At 35.3% G+C, this 16,268-nt stretch overlaps 1 protein-coding gene across 28 annotated transcripts in view; it reads right to left on the bottom strand.

Annotated features, from left to right (window-relative positions):
- Positions 1-16,268, bottom strand: part of Cask (calcium/calmodulin dependent serine protein kinase) — a 345,044-nt gene that overhangs the window by 252,969 nt on the left and 75,807 nt on the right. For 17 of the 28 annotated variants that reach the window (XM_087599293.1, XM_087599279.1, XM_087599280.1 and 14 more), the window contains exon 2: positions 14,622-14,752. In XM_087599293.1, coding sequence (XP_087455419.1) covers positions 14,622-14,752 — 131 coding nt within the window. 28 annotated transcript variants of the gene reach the window in all.

The raw sequence follows: 16,268 nt of genomic DNA, 5'->3' as shown, positions 1-16,268 counted from the left end.
CTCTGATTCATATCTAACTGTGCACTTCCTTTGTAAATTACATAGTAGCATTCTTACATTCAAGGGATGCTAGGCAACACTTTGGCAGTACACTTGGTGGCTACTTTTAAGCAGCTAAATCAATAGCCAAAAGCACAAAAAAAGGGAAGTGTGGAACTAAATAGACCTTGAAAAGGACACTCATTTCAGAATGAGAGCTAAAATAAGAAGAAAAGAGCTGCACTATTTTACCTCAACTAGGAACCCAAGTGTTAAGCAATTTAAATTTTCACTGCTTTGCAGGTCTGTGGGTGACCACAAAAGTGCCACAAGTATTAGTTTGAGAGTTACAAAGAAATGTTGCTGAATAGATGAATACACAAAGTACAAAAACCATGAATGAAAATTGATCGTATACTAATGTTAACAGCGGCATTACATGTGGTAGCTAACGAAGTGGTCCAATACCAATCCTAAGTTAACTAATGGATATGCATCCATACATTAGTATATGGAGTATATCCATACAATGGCCAAAGTCCACCTCCAGCATCTAGACAGGGCCTCAAATGGTGACACTAAGTTACCATACCACAGTCAAAATTTCTGACTCCAAATTGTTCCTGTCTAAAAGAACTGCAGGGACAAAAATGGAGAAGAGACTGAGGGAAAGGAGGTCCAGTGACAGGCCCAAATTGGGATCCATCTCATGGGGAGTCCCCAATCCTTGACACTATTACTGATGTTATGGTGTGCTTAAAGACAGGAGCCTAGCATGGCTGTCCTCTGAGAGGCCCTACCAGCACCTGACTGAGACAGATGCAGATATTTATACCCAGCCATTGGATTGAAGTTGGAGACCCCTATTGTTGAATTAAGGGAAGGATTGAAGGCGCTGAAGAGGAGGGTGACCCCATAGGAAGATCAGCAGTCTCAACTATCCCAGATCTCAGGGAGCTCCCAGAGACTGAGTCATCAACCAGGAGCATGCATGGATTGGTCTGAGGCCCCTGGCACAAATATAGCAGAGGTCTGCCTGGCCTCAATGGGAGAAGATACACTTAATCCTTGAGAGGCTTAAGGCTTGAGGAAAAGGAGAGGCCTGGTAGGAGTAGGACCAGAGGTAGGAAAACTGGATTATATCATAGGTCTATTTCTTGAGGACACTCCATTCTGATCTATAGCTTGTGTGTGTGTGTGTGTGTGTGTGTGTGTGTGTGTGTGTGTGTGTGTGTGTGTGTAGGTCACTGGGGTAAGATGATAGGTAACTCACTGTAATTATTTTTTAGTTGAAGGTGTCAGAACTTGGAGTTACAGACAGCTATGAGTTGCCATGTGGGTGCCAGAATTTGAACCTGGGTCTCTGGAAGTGCTCAACACTTTTAACCACTAACCCACCTATCTATCCAGTCCCTAACCATAATTATTAATAACATTTCCTGTGTGACTATAGAAACTGAGCATTTTTCCAAGTACTTGTTGGTTATTTTATTTCTTCTTTAAATAAATTTCTATTCACACCAATTGCTTATCTTTTGTTTTATCTTGAACTCATTACAAGCTTCAGGTTGATTTGGATGCTGCCATTCTCTTCTCTCGGGCTCCTGAACCCTGGCATTAAAGGTATGCACCATTATCCCAAGAAGATATGTTAATTTTTCTCCATGGTGTTATGGATAAGAGCCTGGGCCTTATTCATAAGTACTCTACCGCTATCCATCTATGTCCCAGCCCTTTATTTGCCTATTTAAAAAGCAGTACATTTTTTCATTTTATGTGTGTACATATAGATATGCTGACACATGCTTGTACATAAGTGTGTATGTATGTGCCACGGCGCATGTGTAGAGTCAGAAGACAATTGGCAGGAATACACTGTCCTCCTTCACCATGTGTGTTCAGAATACCGAACTCAAGTTATCAGGCAGGAACCTTTACTATCTATCTGGCCTTCTGCCCACTTTAAAAAGTAGATTTATTTATGATATGTATTTTAGGTCATATACACAACTGGCTATTAACCCTTTGTCATCCATACAGTTGGCAAATTATTCACCTAATCTATATGTTTTTTTTCTATTGTTTCAACCCTATTATCATTTTTTAAAATATAAGTAGATGGAAATGCCTGGTGCTTTGTAAGAGCAATCTCTCTTTGGTTTATATCCCATGAATTCCATAATGACAATAAATTTTCATTTCTACTGCTCTATCAGCTGGCAAGTTGGTTGTGGTCCATGAATTTTACTGAAACTAAAAAGAGAATCAATCTAACTAATTCCCCCTTTCACATCTAATGCCAATTTTCAACATGCCCCTTTATTTGGCAATCTAGAGGCATTTATAGATATTGCAACACACAACAATATTTTAGAGTGGAGAGAAGACTCCTCACTGTAATATGAGACAATAAAATATTATGAAAGGAGATATGAAAGAGAAAAATTGTATATCCATGAGCATTTTCTTATGCATATCAACTTTAGAAATAATGAGAGGAGATGAATTCTGAAAGTGGTTCCTTTGGAAGTTCCTATGTCTGACGTTGTATGGGAAGTGCTTGTGAACATTTAGGAATACTTGTACCCCTGAGTCTGTAGAATGCCTGTTACAGAGTGAACAATCAAGTATCTGTTCTCTAAATTCCCCATTTCACTTTCTGATTGAATTCATTTATTGACAAGTAATACCATTACCACTTAAAATTTACTATTTCCATACTATCTCTGAATTGGTTTCAAATTTCAATAAGACACACTGCCTATGTTTCTTTGTATATCCTTCATATTACTGAGAATAAGGCAATGTAAACGGTATTCAATACTTTAAATCATCTCCAGGAAACTTTCAAATCCCAAGGAGTTCTTCAACTATACTGTTTAGGAATTCATTACAAGATAAGAGTTTATACTTGATTAGTATTGATAATTTTCTCTTTTGCAAAATATTTCCAATCTGTGTTTGGATGAACCTACTGATGAATAAGGAGGTTGAACTGTATACATAAAAAACTGCTGACAATATAGCCTACTCTTTGCTAAAGAAAGTCAGGATTAATAATATATTCTTGTATAAATTAGGAATATAAAAATGATGCAGTAAATATTAACAATAACCTGCCAAAGGCTTTACAGTTGAACATTTGTTAAATTTTACTTGAACTCCCTGATCATGGAAAAATACCAAATGTTAATAAATTTACCAACTTTTATGCTTTAAAAAACAGCTTCCAAAAACAACAACAAAACCTTTCCTTTACGACTTATGTAAGATTCATGTGCTCCTTTACTTATCTATGACAAGGCCAAACAGACATTCTGAGTTACCATTCCTTGCCTTAGCTCAACTTGATTAGCCCAATTGCGAAATCAGTAAGAACAATAGACCAGTTAAAAACAAACAAACAACAAAATTTGATTAAGCCCCTTTCTGTCCTCCAAGCTTTGTTTACTCCTCTCATATAAGAAAAATTCTGTTCTGTCTGATATTTGAGAAGACCTTCCACAAACACAGATTTGTCTTTTAAAAGAGATTCTACTCCCTTTGTTTGGCATCTGAAAGATTTCTGTACATACTTCAGTGGACCACAATAAGATCCTGGGTGGGACTAAGACAAATTCTCATCCATAAAACATTGCAATAGTTCCTTTCTCTTTTTGTGCAATACTCCTTTTAAATAGATGCTCTCCTTACTAAGTTAGCATTTGCTTTTGTGAATATACATTGAACTACATAATGCGAACTACTGAAGAATAACAACCTTAATAACAAAGTAAGATTTCTTAGCTTATTTCAAATGCCTATTCATTTAGCCATAACAACAGCAACTCAAACATATAAGGATTACCTCTCAGTTGCTTTAGACTTAAATATTATAATCAACTACATGCAAAAACTCTCATTATTTTACAGATATTTTTCTATCTCCATCTAGCAGGGTTTATGCATTCATCAACCTAACAAAACATCCATCACTGTCTATCTTTATGGTTTCCTGAGAAATTCTCTAAATCACATAATATAAATAATGGCATAAAGATTTGTAAGAATAGGTAGGTATTTGTATAAAGAAAGGGGAGTAGGGAAATTTTTTAAAAATCCACATGTGGTGGAGGTGAGACAACCTTAAAATACTATATTATTTCAGAATAAACATTTCAAAATAAAATCTTATTTTACAGTTTTTCATACTGTTACATTTCTTGAATATGACATTAAGATGATATTAAGATTAAATTGAATATATAAACCACAGGGCTTTGAGAGCACTAATATATAAATATGACAGCCCATTTATCAACACATCTAATATGTGAGATGAAAAATCTAGATTAAGAGACATTTATAATAATGGCACCAGGAATATAGTCAACATATTAAATGTTCACATCTAGAATTGTTACCTAGTGAGTCTGAGTCACTTAGTTAACAAAAACAGCCATAAACTTCTAGGAACAGGTAATCTAGACTGCCACAAATAATCATTTAAAATGGATGCATTTGTTTAAAAGGTGACTTTTTAGCTCAACAAAGTTCAATATAAACAGACAGGTAGGCAGGCAAAGAGACAGGCAGGCAGACAAACAGACTAAAAAACTGACAGACTCCCTTTCTCTTCTCTTCTCTTCTCTTCTCTTCTCTTCTCTTCTCTTCTCTTCTCTTCTCTCTCTCTCTCTCTCTCTCTCTTTCTCTCTCTTTCTCTCTCCCTCCCTCCCTCTCTCTGTATGTCAAGAAAAATAGCTAAAGATGTACCATCAATGTAGTTTGCTAAAAAACATTAATTCTATCATCTAAGATATATAAAATACAGAAATATAGGAATTCTCTTTTCTTTTAATGTATGCTTCAGCAGTCTAGAAATATCCTAACAGGAAAATCCTCTTCTAAAATATACTAGCCAGTGACCCAATGCAAAAACTAAATGGGAACTATGGTCAAAAATGGCGAAAATAGACATTCTGTGGAAAATTACACAACTGCCTGGAAGCCGGTCTCCAACTAGTTTTGCTCAAGTATTTCATTTAATATGAAATCTTTTGTTTTCTCCATAAAACTAATACCAAAAAATAAAGTGATTAAGATATCAGCCACATTTAACTATTTTCAGATTCTAGGAATCCATGTTTAATAATACTAATGCTAAAAGTGATTATGCCATAATTCCACAAGAAAATCAATTTGTCTTACATGCATAGGATGAGGCACATACAGGATAATTCAATAACATCTAAAAGAATGGGGATTTTCATTTCCAATGCTGAATTCAAAAATTACAATTTGATTCATTAAATCTGTGGCCAGGACTTCATAATCCACAGGCAAAGTGTTCAGAAACTGCACATGACAAAATTAAAGTATAAACCTAATGTCTTGAAATTCACTGTGTTGCTTCCATACATGCCACAGCAGAAAAAGGAATAGCACTAAAAAAATACACAGCAAGTAAAACATTTTTACATGCTTTCTGAACACAGGAGAGGATATAGATTAATTAGCTAGACCAGTAATTATCCTACAAAATGAATGTAAATTCATTATGTAAATTAGAATTATTAAATATTCATGTTCCCTAGGGAAAGCAAGTAACTGTTTGATGATGCTCTCAGTTACATCAATCAAGATTTGCCCGTACATACCAATTTGAGCTATTAGAAACCAAAACCTTTAGTTAAAATTGTGTTTTTCCATACTCCTGAATATTTGGGGGATAATTATTACTTTTGTAGAAGACTGTACGAACCACAAAGCAATTTTAAAGAACATCTTTTATTCTAGAATAATTATACAATAACAGAAATGTGGAAAAATAATGCAAAGGAGCTTTGTATATGATTAACCTAGGCCCTTCCTTCCCTTGATAATATCTTACACAACCACAGTACAATATCAAATGCAGGAAATTGACATTGCTACAAACAATAGAGCCCATTTAGGTTTCACAGGTTTCCATGAACTAATGCATTCTATGTATAAATACTCAATTTTATTACCAACAAAATGGAAAACAGATGTGTGCCACAAAAGAGATACTCCACAATGAGTCCTATGATATTATTCCTTTAAAATCACACTGATCATATTTCATGATTTTAACCCTAACATTGCAGTGCCCCATACAAGGCAATCAATCTGCCCTGCAGCTCTTAAAGCACTGACATTGAGTCTTTCAACTTTGCTTTTCTGGATATTTTGGTAGCTCTTCTGATTATTTTGCCTTATTATAGAACTTTAGAATCTCTTTGTCAATATCCAAAAAGTGGTTGGCTGGAATCACAATTGGTAATGCAACAAATCTATATATTAACTTGGGAAGACATAACCTTAATAGGACTGTCTTCCTATCCACAAATATAAGAAAGGCTCCCCATTTACTTGGATTAAAAAGCAACTGTCTAAAATTTCAAGTTTCCTATATGTAGCTCTTATTACGTTTATACACACACATTTCAATTTATGTAAATGTTATGGTTTTCTACTTAAAGCTCAAATTATTATGTTTCTGCTATACCCTGTACATGGTACAGAAACTACAAGCAGAATCCATCGTGCTTGCCATTTTAACATGGGCTCTCAGTCCACCAGCTGAGTAAAGTATCACCGAAACCCAAATTTCGGGTTTACGTAGAGCTATCTTAGATTTCTTTTGGTTACAGTTTGAAAGGTAAATCTTTTCCTACCATTTCAACTTAAATTGCATTTGAATCTAAAATATGACTCTGGCTAGAACAATGGCTCACCAAGTAGAGGTGCTTGCTACCAAGCATGATGAACTGAGTTTCATCCCGGGGTCCTACGTGATGGATGGAGAGATAGTTATCCTCTGATCACCAAATACGTATTATAGAGTATGTACACACACACATGCACATAAAAAACCAATAAATATATGTAATAAAATAAAATATGACTATTGTAGATAATATATGATAGCATGTTTTTTAATCATTGTGCCTATTTCTGCCTTACAATTGGTTGTAATTCATTTATATTTAATGGTATATTTAATGGTACCAATGGTTTATAGTAGAAACTTTGCTGTGTTCCTGCATTCCTCTATCAGGTACTTCTTTGGCTGTGTACAGATGGTTGTGATAGCTTGCACATGCTTGGCCCAGGGAGTGGAATGTGATGGTTTGCATATGCTTAGCCCAGGGAGTGGCATTATTAGAAGGTGTGGCCTTGTTGGAGGAGGTGTATCACTGTGGGATGGACTTGGAGACCCTCCTCCTAGCTTCTCCTAGGATTTTGAGGCTGTTCCTGGATTCCTTCAGATGAAGATGTAGAACTCAGCTCCTCCTGCACCATGCCTGCCTGGATGCTGCTATGTTCCTGCCTTGATGATAATGGACTGAACCTCTGAACCTGTAAGTCAGCCCCAGTTAAATGTTGTTCTTTATAAAACATGCACTGATCATGGTATCTGTTCACAGCAGTAAGACCCTAAGTAAGACAGATGGTATCTACCACACCATTTATAATCATCTTGTCATATTTTATACTATAGCTATTGAGTACTTATACTGGTTAACTTGGGGTGACACTCTTGCATAATGGTCTCATTAACATAGCTTCATAATGCTACTTTATGCAGTTATCCTTTCAGTCAGTCAAGAGAAATATAGGTACAATAAAAATGTATTTATAGCCAGAGGTAGTAGCACAAGTTCTTAATGCTACTTGGAAGGAAGAGGCAGGCAGATCTCTGTGAATTCAAGACCAGCCCGGAATACCTAACCACTTTCAGATCAACCAATGCTACATATTGAGACCATGTTGCAAAAAAGTATGTTTATACTGTCATATATTTTTTTTCTTAAGGGTGATTTTATTTCTATATAGCTTCAAGATATTAACAAATACTTCCTGTTCAGACTGTAAAATCTACCTTGAGAATTCCTTGTAGAGCAAGTTTATGAGTCCCAATAACTGGGCAGCCAGATTTCCTCAAGTTTTGTTTATCTGAAAATATCTTATACTTCATTTTTGAAGTATATTCTTTCTGTATAATGGATTCTTGATAATGTTTTCTTTCAGCATGTTTAATGCTATTCGATTGCCACTAGTCTTCATGATTTCTGATGAAAAATCTGCTGGTACCTAATGCAGATAGATCCCTTGTCTATGATGAGTCCATCCCTTCTTGCTTTCTTCTGTAGTTTACTTTCCTTGTCCATAATTATTGACAGTGTGACTATGATATATCTATGTAGAACGTATGAGAATTCTGTGCCATTAGTTCCTCAAGCAGTCCTTTACACATTCTTCCTCTTTCCTTTTCCCTTTCCTTTCAGCACTCCTATTACACCATGTTGTGATTGATGGCTCTGCAGGTCCCTATTTTGCTTTTTTCCTCCTTTTCTTCAACTATATAATCTTAATGAGCCTATCTTCAAGTCTTCTGGCTGTAATTCTTTCTTCTGTCTGTTCAAATCTGCTGATATTTCATTTGGATGAGTTACTTTTTAACTCCAAAATGTCTACTCTGTACCTTTTCTTTTTGTTTGTGTCATTTCTATCTCATTATTGCTGTTTTCTTTTTGTCAGGATATTGCTTCCATACCTCTTTTACTCATTTTATACTGTTTTCCTCTATTTTTATAGTATATTAAAATAGCTAATTAAAATATCTGCATCTGCTTGTGGATAATTCCTGTGTATTGCTCCTCCCAATATCTTATGCAAGAATTGTATTTGTTGTTGTTTTTTCATTACATGTAAACTTCATAATTGGCTATTGAAAACTGGATGTTTTCAGCATAATATCACCTGTAAAATCAGAATATCTTACCCAAGACTAATTATTGTTGCTACTGTTTATTTTATTTGATATTTAGTAAGTAATTAGGAAGAAATCTTGTAAAGTGTGTATTCTTTCTTATGTGTGGCCAGTGAGTCCTGATTGGTCTGCTTAGGCTTTACTTAGAGGCTCTGGAGGCAGTTTACCAGTTTTCCTTCCTCAGAAATTGCTGACTTCCTACAGAAACTTGGAAAGGGAATTTTATAATTTCCTGAGCCTTGTGAGTTTCACTAGTCCTATAAGCCTCTGTCTTTCCTCTAGGAGGGAATGTTTGAACTCGTAGGAAATATCTACACAAAACAGGATCTTTCACTAAACAATCTTTATTCAAACTATGGTTTTGGACTGGAAGTAAAGTGCACAGTAGATCGTATACTTAGCATAATCAAAGCTATGCTTTCAAACCCTAGCACCAAAATCAGTAAGTAAAATTAAAAGTAACTCAGAACTCTGGAAATTCACTTTCTAATTCTATTTTACTATCTTTTTATTTCCTTGTTTGCTTGGATAAATTTTCATAATATTTTAAAAATAAAGCCTTAAAACATAGCAGACTATGAGATAAAAAGTGCATTAATTAAAAGTTCAAAGATGGATCCCAAGTTGGGCTAGTCACTGGTTGGCCATTCATTCAATGTCTACTCCATTTTTGTCCCTCCATTTCTTTTACACAGAAACAATTCTGGGTGGATATTTTTCAAGGTGGGTTGGTGTCCCCACCCACTAGGGCCCTAACTACCAGAAATGATCTCTTCAGGTTCCATATCTCCACTATTGGACATTTTGGCTAAGGTCACCCATATTATGTCCTGGGAGTCTCCCACATCCCAGGTCTCTGGTACTTTCTAGAGGTTCCCCCAACCCCCCACTCTGGGGAGCTATATATTCCCATTCATTCTCCTGGTCCTTTCGGCTTCTTTCCTGTCTCCTACCATACCTGATACTGAACCCCTTTTCCTCTCCCTATCCCCTCTTCCACTCAGTTTCTTCCCTCCCTCTGCCTCCCATGATTATTTTTCTCCAACTTGGGATCCATCCCATGGGCAGGCACCAATCCCTGACACTATTGCTGATGCTATGATGTGCTTGCAGACAGGAGCCTAGCATGGCTGCCCTCTGAGAGGCCCTACCAGCAGCTGACTGAGACAAATGCAGATACTTACAGACAAACGTTAGACGGAGGGTGGGGACCCCTATAGAAGAGTTAGGGGAAGGACAGAGGAACTGAAGGGAATGGCATCCCCATAGGAAAACCAACAGTGTCAACTCACCCTGAAGCTCCTAGAGACTACACCATCAACGAAAGAGCATACATGGGCTGGATCATGGACTGCGGGACATATGTAGCAGAGGGCTGCCTTGTTTTACCTCAATGGGAGAGGATGTGACTAATCCTGTAGAGATTTGATGCCAGAGGGAAGGGGAATTTTGAGGGGACACCCTATCACAGGTGATGGGGGGAATGGGGAGAAGAACTCTGTGGGTGGGGCTAGGAGGGGGCAACATTTGGGATGTAAACTAATAAACTAATTAAATAATAATAAAAACAATAAAAATTTATTCTTTCAGAAAAAATTTCAAAGATAAGAATATAGAAATTTCACTAATGGGATGTATTTATATGTCTTTGTTTCTATGTGTGTGTCTGAAAATATCTCCTAATGAGAGGTGGGAGAAATGGTTCAATCGTTAAGAATACTTCTTGCTCTTCCACAGGACAGTTTGGTTCCTAGCAACCATACCTGGTGGCTTACAATTATGTGTAACTCTAGGTTCAGATGATCTGATACCTTCTTCTGGTTTCTACAGAAACCCACACATATAATAACACAAACATACACATATAAATAATTAAATCTTAAAACGTTTTATTACATTTACTTATTCATCCTGTGAGTTTATGTGTATGTGCAGGTCAGAACATGACTTCCAGGAGTCAAGTCAGTCATACCATGTGGGTTCTTGGGATCAAACTAACACTGTCATACTTGGTGACCTGTTGATCTATCTCACTGGGCCCATATCAGAAATTTTTTAATATAAAATTATTACCTTTCATTTAGTACAAATGTTTTACTTATACTCATAAGCAATTCTACTTTTTTATACATATAAATGATATGTCTGGTTCAGAAATTTCTAAAAGCTTAAAGAAAAATGAGCACATATGTAAAATGTAGTTTTTCAAGAGACTATTAATAGATTTTGTACAACTTGAAAAACCCTACTGAACAAAAAATAGAATATTGACAGCAAAAAACGAAGAAAAATATTCAAGTAATAATATGGAAACCTCCATAAGGCAATATAAATTCAAAATTTATTGACTAATATAGAGATCTTCAATTAATGAAATTTTTATTTCCAAATTAAATTTGTATATTACTTTTATAGAGTTTAGTATAAATGTTTCTAATAAAATCGTATAATAAACAATGACCTATCCAAATAAGTGATGTATGGTAGGCTGCCAGGTGATCTCATTAGAGATGAACTCATATTGGTTACTATTTTCTTTCTTGAGACACAGTATCATGCAGCACAGACTGGCTTTGAAATCATGGGCTCGAACTATGGAGCCCATGATGACCTGCAACTTCTGATCGTCTGGCCTTCATCTAATCTTTGGATTATAGTCCTACTCAACCACATCTAGCTTATATTTTGAAAATAAATAACTACATCTAGCTCATAATATATCTTGAAACAGATAAGGTAACAGGAAAAAATGGTCAATGATAAGGGTCATAAACTAAAAGCCAAGGGGAGAAAAGATATGAGTAAGGAAAGAATAAGGCATAGGATAGAGTTTAGATGATTTATTACATAAGAAGTTGTCTTAAATAGCTAGAAATCAAAGATATTTTTAGATAATCTTACTTGAGCTTATAGATTCCTCTTTACTGTGCTAAATTTCACTCCAGAATTTGTTCCTTCTTAATACAGTATATCTTGTATGCTTGCCATGAAACAGGTTATTTTTGGACCCTAACAATTTATGAATGGAATAGAAGAGCAGACGGAATCAGACAATTTTTGCCTGTAGTAGCTAGAAAAGGGGTAAAAAGAACGTGGGCAGAAAGGTCTGAAGGGGCCAATATTCAAAGTGATCTTATATAATTTACTATTTAATAAATATATTTTACATCATATAAAATGTGGCAAAGTCAGAATGAAGTAGGCCAGTGTGAATAAGTGCAACAGAGAGTACAGGAATTCCATTGCACAAAAGTAAGAAGGTACTAGATGTAAGATTTAACTCTGTTTCTCAGTTAACTTAAAGTAAGGCACTGTTCTGGAAAAAAAAAAAACTGGCCAGACTAAAGGGTAGTACCATGAATATGGCAATACCACAGTTTCACTAGCATACCACTGAATTCTGACCCAAACCAGATAGTCTCAGATAATATGAAGAATTCAAATGGGTACATTTAAAATCTGTAGGTAGATAACATTGATATAAAAATAGCACAAGATTCCAACTGTCCAAAGAGATGTAGAGTATAAAGGATCAATTGAATATCTCAGTCTTGTTTTCAGGACAGAACTTGAAGACAATTTTATCACCAAAACAACAAACATGTGAGCTACAACTTCACTGATATAGAAACAGAATCTGAAAGGAGGGATATAAATTATATGTGATATCCACCTTCCATTTTTAAAACTTGACTATTTTGTTTTTATTGTTGTTTAGTTGTTTGTTTTCAGACAGAGCCTCAATATATAGTCTTGGCTAGTCTGGCAATTTTTATGTACACCAGAATAACCTTGAACTCATAGAGATCTGCCTATCTCTGCTCCTGCCTCCTGAATTCTGGGATTGAAGGAGGAAATCACCATGTCCTGCTCTAAGTAAGTGTAAAAGTGATTCACTCTCATATTCTGAGTCTATAGTTCCAGAAATCTGACTAAAGAAATCTAACAATAATTTACTATGGACAAATGAAAAAAGTACTTGTCTCCTTTAAAAATATCTTTGGAAATTTAAAACTGTGTCTGGAAAGGCACAGAATTAGGTATAATGATAAGACAAATCAAACTTTGATACTAATAATTGGGGGCTAATAAATATGCAATAAATATTTATTGTAGTTATTTGTAATACTATGTAAGATATTTTAATTCCGTTATTCTAATTTAATACAGGTAATTGAATAATTGATTTAACATTTGTAATTTTAAATTACATCTATACTAAGTTGTTAAACACTATCCAAACTCTTTTCCAAGTTTAGCAAAACATCTACTTGTTTAATAATCAGGTTCATACAAAACTACCCTCAGTGCCATTATAGACTACTGAGGCCTAAAGAACTTTAAACGCAAAAGTAGTTAAAAGTTAAGAGAAACAGTATTTGCTTAGCTTGTCTGAGGACCTGGATTTGATCCCTAACACTACAAAGCAAATAACACAACCAAACATAAAATGGTTGAAGGGAAAAATAATTATAAAGTCCACCAAAAGACAAAATTTCCATTTTGCTAAGCATATAAAATAATGTATATTTAAAAGCAGTTAACGACCAATTCTGACAATGAAATCGTGAACTATGAAACACCTAAATTTTACTATAAGGTTTCCCCCCCAGTAGTGTGGTCATGTTTATTTAATCTAAATGTATGCATACACTTTGACCGAGAAGTCCCCTTGTAGATATCCCATAAAGATTAAAGCACTAAAAACAAATCAGCAAGGGATTTTTTTCTTATAAGTAACTTAAAAATGTTTGTTAAAAGATTTATTTTCATTTTATTCAAATGAGAGTTTTGCCTGCATTCATGTCTGTGGACCGAGTGCATGATGGGTGCTGATGGGGGCCAGAACCGCGCCCGATCCCCTGAGACTCAGGATAGAGATGGTTTGTGAGCCCTCATGGGATCAAACCCAAGTGCTCTGGAAGAGCAGTTGGGACTCCTAACCACTGAGCTATTTCTTCAGTCTCTTAGTAATAATTTTTAACAATCTTCTCAAAAACACTACATTGATAATAATAATGTAAAGAGTCACAAGTATTTAGAAGTAATCATCCTGAATAAAAATCTACAGGGACAGATTAGAACTCACAGTGTGTGAGATTCTATCTTCCAAAACATGATAATCAGGCAAACACAAATGGGATACTTCACTTTGAATTTTCTTCAATTGCTCTGCTTTTAAAATTAAAAAAACGAAATACTAAAGAAGAATACGTCTTTTATTAGGTTGTGGTAAAGTCTAAAGCTGGTAGATAGGCTAATTAGAAAAGTCAATATAATAATCAGTTTTGTTACCTTTAATGTGCATTGTGGTACACATTTAAATGTATACACACACACACACACACACACACACACACATATCTTAAAAAAATTCTAAGTCTCAAAATTCTAATACTATTGACCTTTCAACTTTCACAAATTCAGTATGTGATTAGGCCAGATGTGAATCAAAATGCCAATCATCTAGTTATAGTAGATGGTAATCCCAAAGGCAGTAAATTATACTTAAAGGACCTTGGCTGCTTCTACATCTTCAATTAACATCCTTGTAATTATTTCCTTTCCTTCCCATCCTACATCTCACAGAACAAGACTTAAATTACACCCTAAAAAATATATGTCCCTATTTCACTCTCTTTCTAGTAAAAGAAAGTGTAAGCTCATAAAGATCCCAGATGATTATAATGCTTCCACATTTCAAATGCTATCTTTTAGATTTCTGAGCAACTACTTCAACTAGAGTTCACACTGTCTCCACCCACTTCCCCGCTATATCATACCCTCTGCTTCCCCACCCCCAGATGAGGTTAGGTTGATAAATGGGTTTTGGAGATGGAATAAAGCCAGACATCAAATAACTTACTTGAAATCCATCTCTTACCTTCTGTACTTAACCCTGGACTTGATGTGAACTTGGCTACGTCAACAATTTTTACAGCAAATTGTTGTCCAGTTTCTCTGTTGATGCATCGTCGTACAACACTGAAGGGACCCCTAAAAAACAAAAAGTCAATTTTAATTCATTGACATTAATTTCCTCTTTTTCATCAACATCTTACTGTGTTTACTTATTTACCACAGTCAAACTATAGAGCTTCACAGTAAAATTTGATAAATATAATTTTGAGCATTATTGTCTAATTCAAAGGTAATTCATCATGTTAAGATATTGTTATACCAAAAACTAGAAGCCAAATAAATAGGTTTTTCAAACCAAGATATATATTTTTTAAATTTTTTTTTTCTTCCGGAGCTGGGGACCGAACCCAGGGCCGTGCGCTTCCTAGGTAAGCGCTCTACCACTGAGCTAAATCCCCAGCCCCCTATTTTTTAAATTCTAAGTAGTATCCTTATACTCAAGACAAAACAATAACTGTAGGAATTGCAAATAATTATCAACATCTGACACAAGGGGCAGTTTGTAGAAGTGGGAGTGTACATACTTTTTGTTTAATATAACATTGTATTTTAATTACAATGTCTGCCCCTTCCCTTTCCTCCTTCCAAACCCTTTCATATACTCCCCCCTGCTTTCCTTCAAATTCATGGCCACTTTTTTCAGCAATTTCTACTGCACACATATAGATATACTCTTTTTGAAGCCAAAAGTTAAATCATTAACATCTCCCCTTTATCTTGCCACAAACCTAATCTTTATTTCCATATCTTACTGAGTTTCTCTCCATCATTTCTTGGCATATCACAAACTCTTAACTTAATGCTCTAAATATTTTTCAATGACCACTGAAAAATGTTTCTCATTCATTCTTGTACTGTTGTTTAAAAAGAAAAACTTATATTATGTTCTCACTTAAAATCCTAGAGAAAAAGTTTTACAAACACACACACACACACACACACACACACACACACACACACACACACACACACACCTAATCAAAAACATATAAGCAATTACTACATAAAACAAGGAAAAGATATAAGCAAAGAGTTCACAAGGGAAAATCCCTGTGATATGATGTCCAGGAACCTCTCTAGTCTGACCAAAAAAAAACCATTATAGAAATCCTTCATCATTCTAATCAGAACTATTTTAACTGCCATGCGTAATGAACTGCCTTATCAGTAAAAGTCACTGTACTGGTCTAGTGACTCATTTACCTACGCCTTCCTGCAATCTTCATCAGTGACTCAATCTATGCCACAGTTGGATATGCAGAGTGAAATAAAATGTCAATACTTGGGTCCAGAAAACACACACACACACTCACACTCACACACGGGGGTGGGGGGGGAGAGAGAGAGAGAGAGAGAGAGAGAGAGAGAGATATCTTTTGAGATGAACAGTTATGAAATAAATATCAGAATTCAAGAATTTAAGATACCCAATGACAGATTTGTTGTGTGAAACTAGCACTTCAACTCTGATTCATAAATTAAATATAAGAGCATATATGCATGCATACATTTTTTCCAAATTCTACTGGTGGAAGAATAGACAACACTCTCACTGGCTATTAGAGGGCATACAGGAAGAAAAACATTTATG

Source organism: Rattus norvegicus, chromosome X (assembly GCF_021556685.1).
Source record: "Rattus norvegicus strain SHRSP/BbbUtx chromosome X, alternate assembly SHRSP_T2T, whole genome shotgun sequence".
Lineage (NCBI taxonomy): Eukaryota > Metazoa > Chordata > Mammalia > Rodentia > Muridae > Rattus > Rattus norvegicus.
Note: the sequence above shows the minus strand (reverse complement) of the source record. Positions and strands in the feature narration are given on the sequence as shown.